Source organism: Heteronotia binoei, chromosome 6 (genome assembly GCF_032191835.1).
Source record: "Heteronotia binoei isolate CCM8104 ecotype False Entrance Well chromosome 6, APGP_CSIRO_Hbin_v1, whole genome shotgun sequence".
In the NCBI taxonomy this organism is placed as follows: Eukaryota; Metazoa; Chordata; class Lepidosauria; order Squamata; family Gekkonidae; genus Heteronotia; species Heteronotia binoei.
Window position 1 is genome coordinate 108739949 of NC_083228.1, and position 24234 is coordinate 108764182.

The 24234-nt window shown below is 39.8% G+C and overlaps 1 protein-coding gene across 2 annotated transcripts in view; it reads left to right on the forward strand.

Moving 5' to 3' along the window:
- Positions 1-23639, forward strand: part of RNF13 (ring finger protein 13) — a 66258-nt gene extending 42619 nt beyond the window's left edge. For both annotated transcript variants that reach the window (XM_060242334.1, XM_060242333.1), the window contains 5 exons: positions 1549-1639; positions 2191-2296; positions 5216-5309; positions 21437-21517; positions 23125-23639. In XM_060242334.1, the coding sequence (XP_060098317.1) occupies positions 1549-1639; positions 2191-2296; positions 5216-5309; positions 21437-21517; positions 23125-23492 (740 nt within the window). In that variant the 3' untranslated portion in view covers positions 23493-23639. The remainder of the gene's footprint in view (positions 1-1548; positions 1640-2190; positions 2297-5215; positions 5310-21436; positions 21518-23124) is intronic.
- The last annotated feature ends 595 nt before the right edge of the window (positions 23640-24234 follow it).

Sequence of the window (24234 nt, forward strand, 5' to 3'; positions counted from 1 at the left end):
GATCTAAAAAAAATTGAAATCAATAAAAGGCAATTGAGACATAACTGTATATAATGTTTTGTTACAACGTGATGTATGTACTGTCCTTTTAGGGCCACTTTTCACATCTTGTTTCACTACTGATATTTTAAAAATCTATTTTTAAATCCAAAATGCCTGCCCAGGCACAATGAAAATCCATGGACTGGCATATGCAAACTGGAGCTTTAAAAGGATATGGGAAAGTTCTATTTTTGCATATGGCAGGGAAGTGCAGGAGGCTGTTGTGCCACCTGTTACTTTCCTTCTTGCATTTTCTTCACATCTGCTTTGAAACAGTTTCCAAAACTACTGTTCCTGCATGCAGACTGCTGAAAATCCCTTTTCCTGCAGCAGCTTATCCACACGGAAGCAGTTATGCTTGAATGCTTCTTACACTCTCCTTCCTGTGCCTGACTCTGTGCAAAGTATGCAGGCTAACATCAACACAACCCTGGTAACAGCACGATTGGCAAGCATTGAAATGTTTTCCATGCTTAACATCATCACTGGAAAGGGAGTTTGACAATACAGAACAGTAATTTCGGAAACTATGTTCAGACTGCCTTTGACTTGATGCTGGTTCAGGAAGAAGGAGAATAACAAGTGCTCACACTATCCCACCACTCACTCATCACAGATGAAACAGAATATTATAGGCCTCCAATGTGTGAATATACATCTGTTGTTTGAAAGAGGTACATCTACCCCTTGTCAAAGGTGGACAGGAACAGTGCTGTTATGAACTAGAGAGCCCCAGAAGGAGGAAGCATAGAGCTGTTTTGTGAGCAAGAGAGAGAGCTTAGCATGGCACTTAGATTTCCTTAAAGTGCTCAGCATGTACTGGTACAAAGGACATTATTTCTAATGAAACAAACTATAGCAAATAACGTTTTTTTTTGTGCTCTGAACTATTCTGACTCTCCTTTGGCACATAGAGGCCTCTAGAAGCTGCTTTATTAGTAGAAAAGAGGGTTTTTAAATGAACAGTTTATTAAACTTGCATATCATACAGATAAATGAAGCTATTAAACCAGGGGTCCCCAGCCATTCTGAGCCTGAGGGCGCACTTGGAATTCTGACACAAGGTGGTGAGCACAACCACAAAATGGCTGCCTCAAACACAGAAGCCCAAATGCAGAGAAGAAGATGGGTAATTAAAAATACATTGGGAAAGAGCAGTGAGAGAATAAAGCAAACACTGGTTGTAGCGGCGGAAACAATGTTGTTTTAATTTGCATAGCCAATCAGATCTTCATTGGCAAATCAGAAGGCTTGAAGGTCAAGAGCCTCACCTGACCCCACCCACTCTCTAAAAACATCTGGTGGGCACTAAGAAAGGTGTTGGCAGGCACCATGGCAGCCATGGGCACCACTTTGGGAACTCCCACATTAGACTGTACATACCTTTGTGCTTCCTCTGTGTTAGGAGTCTGAACAGCTTTTTGCTTATATTCAGCAGCCACTATTAGTGGTATACAAACATCTATATCTTCTGGTTAGTCCTTTCTTTCCTTTCTTCTTAAATAGTCGAAGTTTTAAAGAAGATTGACATTCCATCTGTCTTTATTGGTGAATCATCTGCTAATTCCCTTAAGGAAGAATTCACATATGAGAAAGGGTATGTGAAAATTTATTTTTGTTGTTTGGGGAATATCTTTACTTAGTTTTATTGAAGTATTTAAACATATAGGACATTAACAATAGAATGATTTGTTTTGCCAATATAAAAATCTGCTTTTCATGGCAATCAAAAATGGGCACAACAAAAGTGATGCTTGCCTAGCACCAAAAAACATTTTCCTGTTGTTTGTCTGCAGTGAGGTTGATCTGTTATTTTCATGGTGAATATAGTATTAATAATTGAGTAAACTAATTTAAAGAATAGGTTGAGTATTTTAAAAGTATAACACTGGATTAGATCCCAAACTCTGTACTACTAAGCGAAGAGTCTAATTAATGTGTTTCTGTAGGCTTCCTTTGTCAGAAAATGATTATGTAATTAATTAATGATACAGAGTCACTAGAATCAAACCCTGTATCTCCTGGGTGTCTAAAGGTGTTGACTTCATTCTTGATGGTACCTCCGAAGTTTCCTTTGTAAGGAAAATATATTTGACAGAGTTTAAACCACTTGAAAATTAATTCATCTTCCTTTTTTTTCCTTTATAGAGGCCACATTGTATTAATCCCAGAGTTCAACCTCCCTTTGGAGTACTATCTAATCCCATTCCTAATTATTGTGGGGATCTGTCTCATACTAATTGTTATTTTTATGGTAGGTATCAATCTCTATCATGCTAGTCCCAAGTTTGTGCTTTTTAAAAAAAAATGAAACAAGTATATTTGTGTGGCACTGTGAAAACTGAACTTTAAGATTTGTAAATCACCCTCTCAGAAATCGTCAAATCAAAATTCTTATGATGCTGTCCCACCAATCCAGTGAGGCCCTTGGATGACCAAGGGGTAAAAGGATTACTGAAGGAGGATAGGGAAAAGGCTGAGAAGCTGAATGCATTTTTTGCCTCCGTCTTCACTGTGGAAGATGAGAAGTATTTGCCTGCTCCAGAACCACTTATATTGGAAGGGGTGTTGAAAGACCTGAGTCAGATTGAGGTGACAAGAGAGGAGGTCCTACAACTGACAGACGAATTAAAAACAAATAAGTCACCAGATCCGGATGGCATACATCCAAGTTCTGAAAGAACTCAAAGTTGAACTTGTGGATCTTCTGAGAAAAATATGTAATCTTTCATTGAAATCTGCCTCCATTCCTGAGGACTGGAAGGTAGCAAATGTTACCCCCATCTTTAAAAAGGCTTCCAGAGGAGATCCGGAAAATTACAGGCCAGTCAGTCTGACTTCAATACCGGGAAAGTTGGTAGAAACCATTATCAAAGACAGAATGAGTAGGCACAATGATGAACATGGGTTACTGAGGAAGACTCAGCATGGGTTCTGTAAGGGAAGATCTTGCCTCACTAACCTGTTACAGTTCTTTGAGGGGGTGAACAAACATGTGGACAAAGGAGATCCAATAGATGTTTATCTTCCAGAAAGCTTTTGATAAAGTTCCTCATCAGAGGCTCCTTAGTAAGCTTGAGAGTCATGGAGTAAAAGGACAGGTCCTCTTGTGGATCAAAAACCAGCTAATTAATAGGAAGCAGAGAGTGAGTATAAATAGGCAGTCTTCACAGTGGGGTGCCGCAGGGCTCAGTACTGGGTCCCATGCTCTTTAACTTGTTCATAAATGATTTGGAGTTGGGAGTGAGCAGTGAAGTGGCCAAGTTTGCAGATGACACTAAATTGTTCAGGGTGGTGAGAACCAGAGAGGATTGTGGGGCACTCCAAAGGGCTCTGTTGAGGCTGGGTGAGTGGGCATCAACGTGGCAGATGAGGTTCAATGTGGCCAAGTGCAAAGTAATGCACATTGGGGCCAAGAATCCCAGCTACAAATACAAGTTGATGGGGTGTGAACTGGCAGAGACTGACCAAGAGAGAGATCTTGGGGTTGTGGTAGATAACTCACTGAAAATGACAAGACAGTGTGCAATTGCAATAAAAAAGGCCAACGCCATGCTGGGAATTATTAGGAAGGGAATTGAAAACAAATCAGCCAGTATCATAATGCCCCTGCATAAATCGATGGTGCGGTCTCATTTGGAATATTGTGTGCAGTTCTGGTCACCGCACCTCAAAAAGGATATTATAGCACTGGAAAAAGTCCAGAAAAGGGCAACTAGAATGATTAAAGGGTTGGAACACTTTCCCTATGAAAAAAGGTTAAAACGCTTGGGGCTCTTTAGCTTGGAGAAACGTCGACTGCGGGGTGACATGATAGAGTTTAAAAGATAATGCATGGGATGGAGAAAGTAGAGAAAGAAGTACTTTTCTCCCTTTCTCACAATACAAGAACTCGTGGGCATTTGATGAAATTGCTGAGCAGTCAGGTTAAAACGGATAAAAGGAAGTACTTCTTTATCCAAAGGGATAACATGTGGAATTCACTGCCACAGGAGGTGGTGGCGGCTACAAGCATAGACAGATTCAAGAGGGGGTTAGATAAAAATATGGAGCAGAGGTCCATCAGTGGCTATTAGCCACAGTGTGTATATATATATATAAAAAAAAATTTGGCCACTTTGTGACACAGAGTTTTGGACTGGATGGGCCATTGGCCTGATCCAACATGGCTTCTCTTATGTTCTTATCCAGAGCCTTATGTATTCACCAGTTTATTTAAACCTATATTTAGTTTTGCTGGGTGTTCATATTTATTGTAATGAAGAAGTTATTTCCTTAAGTAGAGGACTGCATGCATAAAGCTTCTTCCTCTACTGAAGAAATAGGGAACTTCAGTGGGGCAGGGAAAAATTATCTTACGTGACTCTGTATGCACAAAGTTTCATCTAGATGATAAAGTTATCACAGAGATTTTTGTTTTCATGTATAAATCAGCTCTTAGATAAAAGTATAAGCTATCCCAATTTATGGGGCTGCTTAAAGTGCAGAAAGGCAGTGAGTTAGTACAGTGGCTAAGAGACTGAGCTATGAATTGGGACCACCAGTTAGAGGGGGAAAGGCAGACAATCTTCTGTGTGGCTGGCCTGTGCACACAGAGTCCCATGTGTGCCTGCATAGAGGCCCACTTAACATCAGTGACAGGTAAGTGCAACTGTGTTTTCTCGACTACCCCTTTGTTCATTCTGATCTTGCACACATTAAACCTCAAAGTTAGTCCCATGATGTTCAATGTGGTTTACTCTTGGGTAAGTGTGCACCCATCTCTTTACAGTTTCTCTCCTAAAATCTCTGGCTAAACAAATCAGGTTTGCAGCCAGACAGATAAAACATATCACCACCCCCCTCCTTTGTTCAGCCTAATCATATGCATGTTTACCTCAGAGTAAGAAAAAAGTCAAACTTTGATCTCCAGTGCATAGAGCTCAGACACAAAAGCAGATTGCCAAATGATCTATTTAGTTATGAGCCAAAGGGATTTTGTGTGCCAGCTCTCCTGGTAAAAATATCCAGATTTAACAAGGATGGCAAGCTCCAAATTAGCAGAGTTCTTCATATCATGCAGAGATCTATACATATCATGCTTTAATCTTTAGCACAGCAATTCTCAGAAAACAGCGAAAATTGGCATATACCATTAATCTTATGTTTCCGTATTCTGTTTTGGACTTTTAAGATTACAAAATTTGTCCAGGACCGACACAGAGCAAGAAGGAATAGACTTCAAAAAGATCAGCTTAAGAAGCTCCCAATACATAAATTCAAGAAAGGTAAGTGTGACTTTTTAGATTTGATTAAACAGTCTGCATCTATTGATCTTAAATGGTATCTAAGATCCAAAAAGAACATACAGTTTCCAAAACACTGAGATTCCAAACCTGGACAGCTTTGAAGTAGAGTGCAAATTTTGCATGCATGAGCCCTTGTGCTTGGTCTCCAGCTTCTCCAATTAAGACATCTCAAGTAACAAGACTGGAAAATATCTATGTAGCTGAGTTGGAGATCTGCTGTCAGTTGAACTAAACTCTTTGGGGCTGTTAGCCAGAGAGCCAGTTCATACTGTACTGAAAGTGGCTCACTCTTAAGTAGCTATTCAGGAGAACGATCTACTCTCAAGAGCTGTGCACTCAGAAGAGGATACTTCGGTGAAATCAGCATTGCATGAATTATGGCAAACGAGCTGTGATCTGAGTCCCTCCTGCCCTGTTACACTGTTTGTGTTAAGTAGATCTTTCACAAGCAGTTATTTGTAAGCCGGCTACAGTAACCCATGAAGCAGCTATTAATATATATGAAGTGGACCATTTAATTTTTCAAATAATAGAAACAAAGGCTAGTGAACGGGACATTTCAGACTACTAGATTGTTGCTTCAGAAGGGGAGAATAGTTTTGTTGCTTCCTGTGCCCTGTTGTTTGAGCAATCAGCTGCAGATCTTAATCTAGGGCTTTGGTTTGTGTTTGATTTGATCACGTTTCCCATCTGCCTCTGCCATTCGTTGTATTTGCGGTGATTATGTGAAGCAGGGAGAACTATAACCCTTTTTCCTGGTTCCAGTATTTTTTTTAATGATTTGGAGCACTTCGGCTCCCATACAAAAATGCTTGGTTTTGCTTTGCAACTCCTGCAGCATTCAGAACACAGTTGTTCTGTTGTGTAATATACAAACAGTCGATGGGAGAATTTCACTGACATTAATGTAACTATAAGATTGAATTCTAGGGCAGAGCTGCTGTGTGTCCCTTAATAACAGTGCTGCATTATTGATGGTATCACTACTAGTACTACTTACAAAGCAGATGCTACACTGAAAAGTGCACATGGTGTCATATACAAGTTAGTTGCTCATAAACAGATTAATGAGATTTCACCTCCATAACGTTGAGTGAACTTTGCTGAATGTTTTTTCATTTCTCTGGGACTTGGCCATAAAATCCTGATTCTGCATGAAGGAAGCCAAAGTTAATTTCTCTCCTGGTTATGGGTTTCCAATGGAAACTAATTAGAAAGAGAAATATAGCAAGTATTAGTTCATTGCTCAATGAAATACATATTTCATGTTCCTTTTAAGTGTTCGATTTCACTGGGTCTCTTCTTTACAGAATGTGGATGAGATGCTGTACAAAGCACTGTGGTGCTCACGTGCCTTGCTTTTTGTTTCATGAAATCATACATTGGAAGTAATCTATCAGAACCTTGCTTTGAAAGAGAGTATCATGCAAAGACTGGCATTTTAGAGAATGCACAGATTTAGGCAGGCAGACAAGTCTCTAAAAAAGCTTTAAATCTCCTGCTGAGTGCTTACAATAGAATGGCAGATCTTTCTAAATGTCTTAAGAATTGACAGAGGAAGAAAGCACAAGATATAATGATAACCAGGTTCAAAATTTACTTTTAAGTGGGGTTTTTTTTGAGCCATATGGGTGTGCATTTGTATTTTACAATCTGAGGAAGCCTATGCATTAACTTCCATGAAAGAAACAAATGCTCTTAGCCACTTCTGGAAAAGTGTAGAAGGGATGTTGGAACTATATATGAGAAAAAAACCAGTCTCTTCTTTGTTTTCTATCTAACCCTGCTCCCATCACCTGATGTAAATTTCCCAGGCTTTCTGATTAGTCCCTTTCCCTTGGATTAGCAAGGGGAGAAGTGGGTTTCATCTTCTGCTTCCACTGACTAGGAGGGGATGTATGGCAGAATTCCCATTCAGCTTCTTTCCCCTCCTCCAGGCCCATTCTTATTGGTGGGATGAAATTCTTCCCTGCTAAGAGAAGTACTTCTGTTCATTGTGACAGGCAGGTCTGCTACAATCCACAGCTGTGGAATTCCAGGCAATTCTTAGCTATGTGTTACTTTGAGAAATGCACCAATACAGAGCTTTCTTTGAGCAGGAACACAGTTACAGTTGGCTTGGCATCAGGGGGTGTGGCCTAATATGCAAATGAGTTTCTGCTGGGCTTAAAAATACTTAAAATTGTTGTTCTAAGCCACAGCATTTCAAAAACAGCCAATAGACCAGATTATGCTGAGCTCAGACATTTTATAGTTTTTTCTACAGTTTGGGAGAGGAGGAGCTGAGAATTTTTCCTAACATGAAGGAAAGTGTTAATGCTTCTCTGTTGCTTTTCTGTCTTCATCTGGTTCTTGCAGACCTTGCATATAAGTATATTTTATTTTGTATTTATTGCAAATACTATTACTAGTTAATTACCTTGGCGCTCTCTGGTGTGTGACATTTAAGCTCTGTTCCATTTGTATTCAATAACACTGCCAAAATATTGTTTAAATGTAGAAACCTTTGGAAAAGTGATAAATATTTGATTGAGGGGCTATTGTAACAACAGAATAGGTGTTGTGTTGAATCCATTATTGATGGGGTTGCAGAACAGAGCTCTCACTGCATTAGAGGCAGAATCAGAATTTTCTTTGTCAGCTAAAAGGCTTCAAAATATAATCTTTACAGTGAAATTACTGCACCCCGTTAGCAGGAAAAGTACAATCCAAGCTCCATATTGGTGTCTGTCTGTTACTATTCTCCCCTCATGCTCTGTAAATCTGCCAAATATAGTGTAGACTTGGGTCTTCTATCATTTCTGTCTGATTTTATTTATTGATAAATTGGAATCCTTGTAAAATCCTGTGACAGGTTAGGGCAAAAGTGACTTGCCTATGGGCATCCAGTGAATTTCTGGACAGTGGATCCATCTGCATCATCATGCCAGTTTTATACTTGGTAACTCTTAACTACAATTTCCCATATGTGCAGTACAGATAATTATCTGCTTCAAAGGCCAAAACAACAAAGATCATAAGGCACTTTCCACATTAAAAGTGCCAAGTAAATACCACGCATAGTAATAATACACACTGGACGCAAGCCAGAAAAACAAAACATAATTAAGTGCCATTCTGAATTGGATCATAGGGACCTTTTCACTCCAGTCTTAGCCCATCTACACTGGTTTCCAATTTGTTTCTGGGCACAACTCAAGATCTTGATCTTTAAATGCCTATATGGTTTGGGCCCAACATACCTGAAAGACCACCTAATCCCTTACAAACTCACCCTGCCATTATGGTCCTCTTTACAGGCCCTGCCTTGGGTGTCCCTGCCCTCTGAGATTAGGTGGGTGGCAACCCAGGAGAGGTCATGCAGGAAAGCTCTGGAACTCCAACACAAGAAAGATTAATCTGTGCCTTTGTGTTGCCATCTTCTGCCAGTGGGTAAAGATTTTTTTGTTTTATTTGGCATTTTCTCGCGATCACTCCTTCCTAACCAGTATTTTTGTTTTGTGTATATTTTTAACTCTGTTTTCAGTCTTTTAAAAGTTGTTTTAATAAGGTATGTTTCGGAGGAGAGTTGATTTTAATGGGTTTATAATGTAATTTTATCATGTATGTTTTAAATTGTTAGCCACCTTGGAGGCCATTGGAACAGTAAAAAGGCAGGATTATAACTTTTGTAAATAAATAAATTTATGTGGAGGTTTGTAATACCTAACCTTACTCAGTATGCTTCTCTCACTTTAAAAAAAAGTATTGTTTTGTTATACTGTAGTTGTGAAGAAATTATTATTGGTATCTTGAGGGAAACACAAAGTATTGAGGAACAAAAATATGGGTCTGGGAAATATATTAAGGATTCCACCCACCTCCCCCCCAAATCTGAGCAGGGGATTCCCCGATTTGGGGAGGGCTTCCCTGCTGGCAGCCAGCTGGCCAGTGAGGGGAAATCCCACCCCCAAATGAGGTTTTCCCAGGTAAAACCAAAAGTGGCTAAAAACCCAGAAGTGCCGCTCCAGAGCAGCCATTTGAGTGGGGAAGCAAAAAGGACCACTGCAAGCCTTCAGCGACCCTAATAACTGAGAAGGTTTTTAGCTAGTTTGCTTAAAAGGCTTGCAGCCACTTTAGCCTAATCAGTTTTGCTCCTCTCCCCCCCCCCCACCCGATTAGAACTGAGGGGGCACAAAACTGGCCCTAGGGACCACTCAAATGGCTGCCACTTGAAGGTAAAAATGGGATTCACAACATGTAGTTCTTCTTGGATGGAGAACAGGGAGAATTTTGGTGTGATTGGTCCTTCCTTTTCTGGTAATTGATTGATTGTGTACATTAAAAGCTTTGCTGGAAGTCTGAATGGTGTGAAAAGGAGGGCAGATAAAGTCCATGCAGTAACAAAGAAGAGAGAGCCAAGAAGCCTGGAAAAAAAGAAGTGTCCAAAGGATGTCTTTGTGTGGAGCAAGCTAGGGAAAAGTAAGAGAAAATATTCCTTGATGGTCTTAAGAAGACAGTATTTCCCAGAAGAAAATTGAGATCAGTCATAAATTGCAAGTTATAAATACACTTAAGTTTGTTTAGTGCATTTATGACACTTTCCTAGGGAATCTGTTGCCTGAGGCAGCTTACAAAATAAAACAACTAAAACATCACATGCCATAAAAGTTATTAGTCATAACTGATCCAGAACACATAACTGTGACAGTAAGCAGCTTTAAATGATTTTTAAAGAGTTTTCAGACTAAAAAGCAGGCCACAAAATGGCATTATAAATCAAACCCTTAATTAGAAGTTTGGGTTAAAATTAAGGTTTTGGCCTGATGCCAAAAAGAGAGTAGCATAAGTGCCAGGCAAGCTTCAAGAGGAAGGCCATTCCACAGGCAAGGTGCCACCGCTGGAAAAGCCCTAATTCTGGTCCCCTCCCCACCTAAACTCCAAAAGTCTGGATATGATTTGCTACAATCTACAGACTGGTAATATTTATAGTTGCAACATTTACAGGTATTTAAATAAGGCCCTGCAACAGTGTCTCAAAGTCCCCTTTGCTCCTGAGAACTCTAATTGAAAAGGCAGAAAACAAAGCAATATTTATTTATAAGTATTTTATGTCAATAAATATGATATGCAGAGTCTCAAAAAATGAATGGAATATTTTGCGAAAGCAATTGGATATGGCCTTAAAATTTATAGCTGCTCTCTTCATGAACCTTAAATGGAAACTTATTCAGCAAAAAATTATGTTTAGAATATACAGGATACCACAGCAACATTTTAGCAAAGGATTGAGTAAAGTGTCTAACCGTTGCCATTGTAACTCATAGGACATGTCCCTTAAACATGCTTTGGGCATGTGCAGACATTCAGTTTTTCTGGGAAGAAGTTACTACTCATATCGATATTGTATTAGAATGATTTATTTTTAAACTATCTACCTGTCTCCTGAAGGCTGACTGATGGTCAACAAAAATGGACCCTATGTGCCCTTACTTACAGCTAAGCCTTGTATTACAGCATTGGAAAGAAGAAGCCCACTTCTGGTAACTCAGTGGATTGAGGACCTTAGAACTCTGCCAATATTTGAATGTATAGCATATAGATGACAATTGCATATCAACCATTTTTTTAGATATTTGAAACCCATTTATATAGGAACTTTTGTACAGATCTGCCACCACTGTTCTATTTTTGTCTTGCCTTATGTATTTTTCTTTTTTAAAAAATCCCTATTCTTTGTTGTTGTTTTTACAAAGAAAAGACATTTTAAACATTTAAAAATTAAAACTCCAAAGGCAGGGGCACAGAAAGCAGGACTTTACCTATAAGAAAGATTTTAGTTGGTGGCAGGGCTTTATTTTTGAGCAGGAACACACAGGAACGCAGTTCCCACTGGCTTGGTGTCAAGGGATGTGGCCTAATATAAAATGAGTTCCTGCTCAGCTTCTTCCTACCAAAAACGCCTTGGTTGGTGGGCTGAACAGTATGGAATGGGGGAGAGGAGAGCCTTCAAGTACCCTGGCCCTGGGCCATTTAGGGTCTTAAAGCCTAAGAATCAGCAATTTGAATTGTGCCAGGACACTTAATCTCTGGAACACTGAGCTACCAATGAACCCAGATTTTTAAAACTGAATTACAGAGGCAGTACACATATTGTATAGAGCAGCAGTCCCCAGCCTTTATGGCACCAGGGACGAGTTTTGTGGAAGACAATTTTTCCATGGACCAGGGGGAGGGGTGGTGGTTTTGGGATGATACAATTATGCACTATTTTGGTGTGACAGTTAAGTTTGTGGTTAAGTGTGCGGTCTCTTATCTGGGAGAACTGGGTTTTATTCCCCATCCCTCCACTTGCATGCTAGACAAGGCCTTTATCTATATTTTTGTATTTCTTTTGCTGAATTCCATTTTGCTTTACCTGTTTTTCTGAATTTGTTGATTTTTGTACACAATAGAACATTTAATTCCAGCATGGCATTTCATGTAATTCCACAGGTCAAGCTATTGTGGAACATGCTAATCAGACATTGAAAACCACTCTTTAAAAACAATTAAAAGGAGTGAAAATGGAGGTTTTTATCTAAATGTGGCTTCAAATTGAATTTGGTCTTATTAACTTGGCATGGTTCAGCTCCCCTTACCTGGGGGGTGCAGACATGCTGCTGTGTTTTCTCTTGTGGGTCTTTTGTGGGTTCTGGCACATTGCATTTGCTCAGCTAAAGATGGCATGGCATCAGGGTCTCCCAAATCTGATTCTCAAGTTCAATCTCAGCCTCAAATGCTGGAAGAGGCTGGGCAAGAGCCTTCTCCAGAGAATTTGGTGGCTGCTATTTTTGCAACTCACAATGAAATCCATGACTAGTCTCTACATTTATCACAATTTTTCATCTTATTTTGAATTGCTTCACAATTTTTATTCATTTAAATTTGAAAATTCTTTTTGTTGTTGGTACTAAATCTTTATTTTCTGAAAAGAACAGTGTTTTAAAATTCTACCTCACAAATTTTGGTTCCTACAAGACCTCTTTTCATTTGAAGTTATAGCATGTGTTATAGAAGAACATCTGTACCCTTCCTTGGATAAAACTATCCTCTCACTATGCATCATCTCTTTTAAGTCTTGAAAAACTAATACCTTGTCTTATCAGTGACCCAATCTCAGTGTCATGTTTCTCAAAAATACCTTTTCTAGATCTGTTGGTGATTCACTAGGCAGAATTCCTGAAAACTCTTGGTCTTCATTAGAAATCTAGACTTTAATAATGTTCTGCATTCCTCAAATGTATATCTTCATTTGCTCTCAATGTCATTTATAGTTATTTCCATCTATGAACTGTACATATCAACTTCATATGTTCCAAAGCTATAGCAAAAAAATTTTCTTCCTTTTTTGTGACCATTTTTATAATCCAGGGGTAATTTCAGCTCTGGTAATCTTTTTTTGGAGCTCCAATCTTGTGCACAATTTCATGTTTTCTTTTTTTAAAAATTCATATCTGTTGCAACAAAGTAAAAAGCCTCTCAGGAATCTCTAGGTGCATGCTTTTTATATGGATGTACACTAGCCTCAATCATGAGAAGTGATGCATAGGTTTATGTTGTGAGTTTGTATTCTGCATAATGTATGGTGTATAAAATTTGCCCTTTAACATTGGAAGGGCAGAGACATTGTCAAACTAAAACTTCTTGAGAGGAGAAGAAAGTCTCCAGTCCAAAACAAGTGTGGTAATTTAGTTATGGCAATTTGTGGACAGCCAAGAAAAGCTTTAAAAGAAAAGAAAAGGGAAAAAATATTATTGTTATTTTGTTTCTTCAAGTATGTTTTCCAGGCTCTTCCATATCTACCCAGGGGTCCTGTAATTGCCTGGGCATGCCTCATTAATGTTGAAAGGAAGGCCTCCCCCAAAACCCCATCCAAACTGAGTTATGGAGACCACTTTTTTCCAGGGAAATTCTTCTGCCTAGCAAAAGGCTAGAGGCCCCAGTGAGATCCCAGTAAGCAGTCCCACGGCCACTTCCAAGTCGTACTTCCAAATAAAAAGAATTCCTTTTGGCTGCAATAGAAACACATTTCCCTGTGAAAAGATTGTCATGCATAAAGCACACAAACTCTCCATGAACTCAAGAAAGAAGACCTTTTGTTAGACTAAGGGAGGAGGGGAACAAGAAATGAACAGTGAAATGGTTTTTATATTGTAATAAGCCAGTATGGACTGCCCATTTCTGGCACTGCTCTCACCTATGTTAATATGGCCAGTATGGACTGCCCATTTCTGGCCATGCTCTCCCCTGTCTGAATGTGTGTATCTTGATCACCTAGGCTATAATATGTTGCTTGCCATAAAGGCACATGAATTGATTCGGTTTATAACATGTCAATTACATATGTCCCTCAGTATTACTTATGTGCCTGGAATTAAGATATTCATCTTATATTTTTGCAACATAGCTAGTAATGTTTATTGATAAAAAAATTTCAATATCAAGACACATAGTTTTCCCTCATGCATGAAGTGTTTACTTTTTGGTAATTGACATTCCCATCCCCCTCTTGTATCAACTGTGTTTCAACCTTGGTTGTTTGAAACCTAAATGAGAGCACATCATGCAATTTGGCCTACACTCTCCAGGAATGGTACAGTGCAGGAAGGGGGAGAACTGATACCAGGGTGCTATTGTATAAAGAGGGTAGCTTAGTTTCCAGAGAGACCTGGTGGGTCCTCCCACACTAGCCTGCATACCCAGCCCCATGATGGAGACTTAAACAGTTCTGTAGTGGAAGGCTGGCCTTCCTAGCCAAAAGTACACCTCTGAATAACCCTTCTCCCCCTATACATGCATCTTTTCTGGACGGACAAAAATTAAATACTAAGATGTGCCAGTGTGAATGCATAAATCCATCATTGTTTGTTTCCCACCTGTGGCTTATCTATTACCCCATTATTAGTACACCTTTTTATTAACTCATTGTAATGTTATTTCATTCCATCCTGAGAATGTCAAGATCAAATTGTTATTTTGCTACCCTTTGCAAGCAGCCATATAAAAAAGAAAAGAGTGGAATGTGGGGCTCACGCGCTTGAGCCCCCAGACCCCACAAAGCTTGAAGACAGAAATTGGCATATCAGCCTGAGCCACCCATGTTGTGTCTGAAAGGCTAAAAGGGCGCAGACATCTTGCACTCATATTCTCACTTCCTTTTGCTGACACATGTATTCTTGATAAATTGCTGGCTGTATCAAATCTTGGGGGCTATGAAGACATAACCTCATGCATGCTTCCTGTTTCATTAACTGCCTGAGATGTATAAATAACACCAGGACTTGCAGAGAGCAAGCTTTCCTCACTTCCTCAATACACGTGTCGAGAGTCTTCATTCCTACAACCCAGTCAGAGAAAACATTAGTAAGTTTTATGTTAAAGATTGTATTTGAATTGGTCATAGGTCACAGCACACAGGTCCTACCAGTGGCACCATGCCCACTGAATTATTAAAAATAACATAGGAGCAATTCTACCTCTAAGCTATGAAGTCTTGTGAGCAAAGATTCTACTTTGTGAGCTACTGGCATTAAACTTGTGAGCTAGGCATAAATTACCTTTCTCTGGGGCCATCCTTCCTGAGCTAAAACAAAAATGTGTGAGCCAGAGGCTAAAAAACTGAGCTAGCTCACACTAACTCAACTTAGAGGGAACACTGCATGGGAGGCATGGTACTTGAAACCCAGCCTACTGAATATATTCAGAGATGCTGGAGATGGCAAAATAGCAAGAAGCAATTGCACTTTTTGCTGTTTACTACTGGTATAGTGCATGCCACCCACTGAACTATGATAACATGACAGGAAGTCATGTGGCATCAGACATGTGACAAGCAGATGGGTCCCTCTGAGATCAAAGCCAGAGCTGAGAGCAGCAGACCTATGCCAGGGGTCAGAGCCATAGATGAAGCATTTTGGTTACAGGAGTCACCTCATCTCACGATCCTTCTCTGAATATGTGTGCATAGAGAGAAGGTGGTGTAGCATCCTTGTTCTCTGCACATGTACCTTGGCAGCATGGACCTTATAAAGAAAGACAGCTCTTATAGGGGTCCTGCATGTGGGCCTGTCTGTGGGCTGAAGACCACAGGTAAAGCAGACAGAATGTTGGGCTTGGACTAGGGAATTCCAGACTGAGGTCCCCACTCAGGGACCTTCTCACCTTACTTGGTGACTCTGTGCTGGTCGCTCTAGCTTCCCTCATAGAGATGATGTGAAGATAAACTATAGTAATCTGCCTTCTTTTAAGAAAGGGTAGGATAAAAACCAAAACAAATGGTCACGTAAAAATTAAAGCCAATAACTGACTGAAACCAAGGAGTTCACTTCAAGAACTGGCATATCTATTTTAAAAATGACACTGGGGGGGGTTGCTGTTCTACAACTATATTAATATAAGCACATGTTATCTTGTCAAGTAATGGGTTTATATTTTTCTAATCTGTCAGATTTAGTTAGGGAACAGATGCTGGTGTCACCTCACGAACACAGAGTATATTCCTATGCAGTTACTCCAGTCTAAGGCATTTGAAATTGTGGGTTTAAGACTGCTATGCAGAGTCCCTGGATTGCTCTATTAATTCCTTAAAATATTGCAGCCAAAGAATACCTTAAGCATGTCCAAGGACTTGCAGCCACCCTCCATGCCATATCATAAACATCTTTTGAAAATGGTGCAGTTTCAAACTGTCTTGCCATCTGGCACATGCTACTGCTATTCAACAAGTACAAGTCTAAAGTCTACTTCTGTGCATGGAACTATTTCCTCAGTTCTTTGGTTGACTAAATTTTTGAAATAAAGATCAAGTTCTCTTTTGGCTTAAATTGGGTGTGCCTTACACCCACTTTTAACATTCCTGATGTTGCTAGGATTTTAGGAGGACCAGTTTGTATTTTACAATCTTTCTTAAATAATACTTTTTTCATAGGATACTTATGGAGCTAATGCCTGTACTGATATGTGAGCCATTTTTTTCTGAGTTTCAACAGGTAAGGATGTAGTTCTTATTTTAGAGAACAACCATTTTCAGTTCCTTCAAATAGCTTTAGCTTAAAAGCATCCAGGCAGATCTTAATAGCTCACTGGTAATTTTCTTTATTAATACTAAGAAGCCAGCTAAGTTCTCTGTAAAACAGTATGAAATAACTTTCTAGACGAAGGCTAAAGAAAAAGAAAACATTGAAGCTGGTAAAAATTGAGCACAGTAAGATTTTGCTCTAATTATTCTTCAAAGTGCCTTTGAATTAAGTGCCTGCCTGGAGTATGCAGATGTCTAGACAAGCCAAGCTTGATTTGTTCGTGGTGTTGCTTCCTTGGTAGAAATTCATCATGGATGAACCTCCTCTTGAATTAGTTCTTTGTCAGATTTGGCAAGAGAGGAATCAAAATGGCTTGATTGATGGCCCTTTTTGGAAGATAAGATTTCCCAGGGCACTAATGCAAAATCCATTAGCACCAATAATAACGTCTTCTGTTGATACTGAAGGATTAACCTTTTAGGGCTTGCCCATAGTTATTTGGATGGAAAACATAGCAGCAGCTCCAGAGGATTGTAATCTTGGTATTAGGCACTGCTAGTTTTCTTTCAATTGCAGCTCACTCTGATTGCCTAAAAGCTTTGTGATTCTTTGTATTCAGTTGAGACTAATTAGTCAAAACTTTTTAGAACAGGAGAGGAATCCTGCTATTCCCCCCAAAAAATTTTTTTCCTCTTTAAATCATAGCTAACATGATTTTTGCTGCACTTGATAACAGAATATTTGGCATAAGGTACACTGAAATAAGTGGCCCTTGTATATCAGTAATGAAAGAGGAGAATCAAGCTTCTCATTGTCCTGAAATGGGTATGTTTCTTTTAAAATGGGCAAGATTTCAAGGTGTTGCTAAAATCTAATATGAAGACATTTTCCCATCTTGAGCTTTTGGGGTCTTTATATGCACCAAGAGCAGTCCAGCTTGGGATGTATATTGTATCAGTATACCAGTGTTCTTTGTAGGAATACTATAATTGCTTATTCACTGAACTGTGCAGCCCCACATGAAAACACAGGCCTTTCATTCATGTGCCAGGCATCAACAGAGTAGTTTTGCATCAATAAAGGGATATATGTACAGATCATCTACCTTCACTGAAAGCAGCAAAGAGGCTACTCTGAGTTGGGTTAATGGCTTAAACCTACACACAGTGCAGAAAAAGGCATGTTTGTTGCCCTACATAATCTGTGTCAGACTAACGATTGGTTAATTTTCGGCTATGTAATTTGTAACTCAGGTTACAAGATGAAGATGGATACCATATGTTCAAATATATTAAAATGAAGAACAAAACAGTCTGTTTAATGTTAGTTGCACTTGAAGAAATGCTGAATTAATCTACTGTGCATTACAGCAATTATATTAAGGATATCAACAAGGAAAAGGGCAGTGATGCGTGAAACATTTGCATTATTATACATTGTTAGTACAGTTCTGTTGTTCCTTAGATATTTATAAATTGATTTATTCCTTCAAATGGGATTGGCCATTATCTAATTATTGTTTATTATTAGGCCATCTGCCTGGCTGCAAAGTGCATTATAACCATTCCTCGGATTCACCAACATCTTGTTGATTCTAAGTCATCGGCTTCCATTGATGGTATCTTAGATTTCAGTTGTTCAGGCAACTAAGAACAGTGAATGAATTTTAATGCATTATTTGCACCACGCCGTAAAAAGCTGCCAAGAAAGCGTCATGATGTGACGTTACCCTATGGGTCAGTAACGACTTGGTGCTTGCACAGGGGACTACCTTTACTTGTGCTAGCTCTTCTGTCATAATAACCTGTTTTGCTAACCTTGGAACTAGAACAGCACCAGAACAAATTAGTACCATTAGAATGTTTTATTGATAATGTACTATTCTACCATCCCATTATGTTCTAACACAAGTGCTGTTACGGTGGCAGAATGGAGAAAACTGCAGATAAAATTATGGGATACCCATGCTACTGGCATAATGAGCTCAAGCTCAGGCCATCCAACTGTAAGAAAAGAACAGAAAATGACATTTTCTCTTCCTAAAACGCAGCCCAGTTTTTAGTTACAAATTAACTTGCCAGAAAAAGAGTTTACTAGTATTATAACTCATCAGGAGAAAGAAGGTAAGTATAATTATCTGTTTGTTGACTGGATGGAAATCTCATTAAGATAACTGGAATTTATAGCTGCTTTGCAGATTGGTAAGGTATATACCTAAAACAGAGTATTATAGCAAGGTTGGCAATGCCTCTCTGCCACACATAGAGATGGCAGAAAACAGACTTCTCAATGAGCAATGTGATTGGGAAACAGCCTTCACTTATAAGAAGTGTGCCTAAGGGGTGGTTTAGAAGGCTCCTATTTTAAATAAAAGAATTCATCCTGTTTTCCCTTACTGTGGAAGCAGAACACAAGAAAGCTCATGCAAGTACTGCTATACTTTAAGTTAAAATGTCTTCAGGCTTTCGTATTCTTTCTGTTGCAGGCTATGCCCAACAGACTAAGGGCACACTGGATGTGATGGGGCCCTCTTGTTCGATTTCGGGACATCGCTAAATGAACAATTTAAAAATGCTGCAATGTCTCAGTCAAGCATATAGCTTGGTGGGATGAGGTGCTCTTGTTCTCACCCCCCATGCCTTTTCAAGTGCCAAAACAGCTGGGAGGAGGGGAAATAATAAGGCCCATTGACTTACTTCTGAGCAGAACTGTTTAGGATTGCTGTCATAGTTCCTGACATTATTACTATGTAGGATGAAATAATTATCCAAAGGGCATTTGTACTGTGTTTGTACCTTATTTGATTCTGGTGGGAGTGGTGGGAAGGTCTTCTTGGAATAAGGCAAGCTGCAAATCTAAATAAACACATCATTGATACACAGAATAATTTATGATTAAAAAAAGATAAAAAAGACAATGCCAATAGACTCATGATCATAATCCAAAGAATATACAGTTTGAAACAAATAGCAGGAAGAGACAGGAGTTTAGTCCATCATTTTAACTTTCCAGCATTGTTTCCCCATATTTAGCCTGTTTACATACATATTATACTTACATATCCATGCTAGCCAGAAATCTTCCTCAGTTGCTATTTTTTTTCACGGCTATCTCTTTTTTCAAAAGAGATGTTGAATAAGCTAGCTTTTGTGGTCCATTTGCCTTTGTGAGTTTACTAATGTATTGATTGGAAAGCCCCCAGTTGGTTGCATTCCCAGAGTCTCAGCTGTAACATAGAAAATCAACAGCTGATGTAAATCTCTGAACGGGCTTCATGAATACATACACGTATTGATTAGGCTTCCCTAATAGGAAGGGCAAGGAGAGCTATTACATGTAGAGTTCTTAATTGTATCAGAGCCTGTACATCCACAAATAAATGCTGGTTTTGGGGTACTTCTGTGTTTAAAGATATGCAGATCCTATGCTCAAAAGCTTTGAAATATCATTAGTATCTCAATTAACAAATCGTAAGCTTGAAAAAGTGTGGACAGTTAATGAAAAATGCATACACAAACTGTGATATCCCTGCACCTAATAAGACATTATTTTGTATCCTGTACTATATTGATAATTGGTAGGGTTACTGTTTAAGTTGCTTGCCACCCAGATCCAAAAACAGCAACCAAGAATTGTAAAATCATTTTTAAGATTGTTAGCTGCTCCACTACCACTGCTTCCCTCTATTCATTATTTATTGAACGCTTTTATAAGTCTTTCTGCCATACAGTAGGATCTAAGACAAGAAAACATTTTTTTAATACCATCAAAATAAAACCAGAAAGTACCAACTAGGGCTACAAGTGATATACTTTTGCTTACAGGAAAAAAATTGTGTTTTTCATACTGACAGTAACCAGTTGTACAATTTTCTGTGGGAATCTCCACTATTTAAGCAAGATCTCTGGTTTTCTTGCTAGCTATGTGGTATTATGACTGGAACAGAATGGCAGGTTTTATAGAGATTGCAAAATCTTTTATAGTTTATGACTAATATAAGTGGGAACCACCTCCCAAGACTTGCAGGGGGCATTCACCCCTCCAATTTCCTTTTTTCCCTTCCTTGAAAGCCTCCATATATTTTCTGCTTTTCCTTCCTCCTCCCCTCCTTCACACTTGCCATGCAACCTACTTTTCTGTCCCCCACTTTCAGTGTTCTCTGCTTCTCTACCCCTGGCAGCCTGTATCCAGGAAAACTGTGGCCTAGTTCCAATGTGGGGGATCTGCAAGGACTTGTGAAGGGCACTGCATTTCCCTCTGCATCACCTTCCCCATACTGTTTCCTCTTTCCCTCCTCCTGGAAAGCCCCAGATCCTTTCCCTTCTCCCTGCCACATTTGCTCTCAGCATTCACCAACCTTTCTTTTATCTGCCTTCCATCTTCAGCTACATTTATTATTTATTTCATTTGTACTTTGCCTTTCTCCACAGTGGGGACCAAAGCAGCTTACGTCATTCTTCTCTCCTCCTTTTTATCTTCATGATGTAACTGGCCCAAAGTCACTTAGTGAACTTCCATGGCAAACTGGTGGTTTGAACCTGGGTCTCCCAGACCTTAGTCTGAAGCTCTTACTGCTATACCACACTGGCTTTCATAGGGTGGCTGCTTTTGAACAGTATCAAGCAGCCAGGCTTAGGTGAGTCATGCAAGTGAGGTGGCAGCAAGTCACCCATTGGTTGCTGCTGGGGCTGGCCCCAATGAGCCTTCCCTGCAAAGCCAAAACAAGGCCTCCCTCTGCCTTTTACTGACAGAAAATAAGCCTGGAACATTGACAAAACTGTTGTGGTTGCCTGACAACAGCCATTGGGGGTATCCTTTTTTAAAGGTACAATGTATAAGAAAATATGAGGGGAAATAATAGTTGGTAGCTTAAATTTAAGAAATAGCAGTTGAGTCACAGTTCAAGAAGAAAAACAAAGTACACACTGCTTCAAATTAATTGTCCTGGCTGCTACAACACTACTCTTGGGGCATTCAAGAAGAAACTCCCTGTAGAGGGTGTTTTGCATATGTGTGTGTGTGGCCTCACACTTCAACACTAAATTTATTCTACATTTTCTGCTACAGGAGATGAATATGATGTTTGTGCCATTTGTCTGGATGAATATGAGGATGGGGATAAGCTCAGAATCCTTCCTTGCTCTCATGGTAAAGTAACTGCACATTAGGTTTGGTGTTAACAACACCAACTGGTCAGAACTCTTTGGTAGCATCAGTGACCTTTTTGAGGGATCTCTGACATACAGTCTACTGTGACTTTTGAACAACAGAGAATAATAAAACTGAACATAGACCATTCCTTTTCAGTGTCAAAGTCCATAGTCTTAAGGGGATCAGGTATCTTTTAATCCATGTGTTAGCATAGATCCCAAGGGATGGTCCGAAGGCACATGATACGATAGCCAGAGCAGGTATGATCACACGGAGGAATTCAATAGCCCAGCTGACGCACACTGCTGATGCTTTTAAATAAAGAGGTCACTGATGCTAAATTGTGTTTTTTTGTTGTTGGGCTAAGTTTCAGATTATAAAGAACAATATTGTTTGGTATTGACTCCAGTAATGATGCTTTTCAGCTGCAATATTCAGAATTTCAATCCTTGGAGGAAACTGCTGTGGTTAGGACAGTTTAGGGCAAATACAAAGCAGTTTACCATACCTACTCCATAATCCCAGCCACATAGGACAATTTCTATTAATTTCTTGAAGAGGCAGATCATTGTTTGTCAAGCTCAGCAACAGTGGTAAAATTCAACTCCATAAGTAATTTGCCTGATGCCTACCCTTCAGCCTCAGTGGTAAGAAACTTGGTCCTCACCAAAGCCCTCATACCAATCTGTAGGACTACATTTTACAGCTTTAGGATGTTCTATGTTTCTCCTGCCTCATAAAGGGGTGTGATTTGTTCCATGGACTCAGTGACAATCTTTCAGCCAGCTTACTGTTAATATATGCTTAAATTTTAAAAAGTATTTTTTTAAGATTGTATCATCACTAAATGCAGGAGGGAAGCATGTTCCATCTTAACTGCTTTCAGCTGTCAAAAAAGCCACCCTCATCATGAAAAACTGGCTTAGCTGGAAGGTTGGTAGCGAATTCATAGAAGTTGACTGTAGCCAAATTCAACCTCCTTTTAGAAGAGCTGTACACCCAACAACCTACATTTGGACATGATCACAGCAGAGCTGTACCAGAACACAGACCTCACCTTTGAACCTAACCTGTTGCATATTTCAGTGCAGAGCTGGCTGTTGCATATGCAAGTAATTTGCTTGTCTGTGCCTAACTGTTCTCTTAGACTGGCATTTATATTGTCTACCACCTGTGAATCCTAAACAGCTTCACGGGTTCAGCTTGTAGGGGTGGGGTGTTTTTGTTTTTTTTATAGCACTTTGAGACACCATCATGTAATGAAGCTATTCCTAATCTCTGCCATTCCCTGAAAGCACAAGAACAGGCAGGGGCCCCATGTTCTTTTGAATTTTACACATTTTGAATAAAGCCTAGTTATTATTCAGTATTATCAGCTAAAAAGCAAATGTTTAATATTTAGCATTTAAGGGTTTTAATTAGTAGATCCTTTGTACAAGCCTGCCTCTACGTGCACAACTCCCCTCTGCCAGAATCAACAGTTCTCTATGCACACTACTTAACATGCATGTTTTACCACAAAGTGTTAGTGTAATTAAAACTCACAGCCATTCCCTTCTCATCTGTTTGTAAAGGTAAATGCCTGTTTTCCTTTTTTCTGACAGCATACCACTGCAAGTGTGTGGATCCCTGGCTGACTAAAACCAAGAAAACATGTCCTGTGTGTAAACAAAAGGTTGTCCCTTCTCAGGGTGATTCGGACTCTGAAACAGACAGCAGTCAGGAAGAGAATGAAGTCTCCGAGAATACTCCTTTGCTTAGGCCACTGGCTTCAGTCAGCACTCAGTCTTTCGGGGCACTGTCTGAGTCTTACACCAATCCAAACATGACAGAGTCTTCAGACTATGAGGAGGAAGATGAGGAGGAAGATATTGACAGTAGTGATGCTGAGAATGGAGCAACAGAAGAGAGTGTAGTAGTCCAGCTTCAGCCCAGTGCTGAACAAGATTACAGAGTGGCAAATACTGTTTGAACTTCAGGACTACAAACAAAAGTGTTACATGAACTCCTCTGGCCAGAGAACTCTCCTTTATGTATCTGTACATAGGGGAAGCACATTGTGACCCTCCGGTTGCTTCAGTGCAAGCAGCTGTTCATATAGTGTTCTGTATAGTTTAATCTTATTGCAGGTTCTTTTTTGTTTTGTTCATATTTGTCTTTTGAAGACAAGCATTTTAACTGGACTTCACAAACAGTCATGAGTAACGACAAGCTCTCCAGTCACTACAGGTAATGCACACACACAGAGATGCCACTTCAGTTGTAAGCATCTTTTTGAAATGGAGTCAAGCCAAGGTAAATATTTTTCCCCTACATATAATATGTAGCAAATAGGTGTGTCTATGCGAATGTTTCACAAAAAAGCTGACATTCTCCAGTGATCCCTGGTAGTGGGACGGTCCGAAACTGTTGGGAGTAGGCTCCTCCTCCGGAAACAGGGTCGTTGATCGTTTGATCCAGCCTGGGGGAGGGGCTGCTCCATTGGAAACTCTGCAGTCCAAACGGCCCTGTTACGAGACAGGACGTGTTCGTCGTGCGTCGGAGCACAGTGATCCGCAGAACAAGGTCTCCTTGCGAGAAAGTCTCTGCCACCTGGTTCTTCAGCCGCAACGGCAGCAGGCAACAACTGGGGACTGCCGCGGAGAGTGAGGTCGCCCCTCCTAAGCCTGTTGAGGCGGGGGGGGGGGGAAGCGGCAAGTCCAACTTTGCGGTCC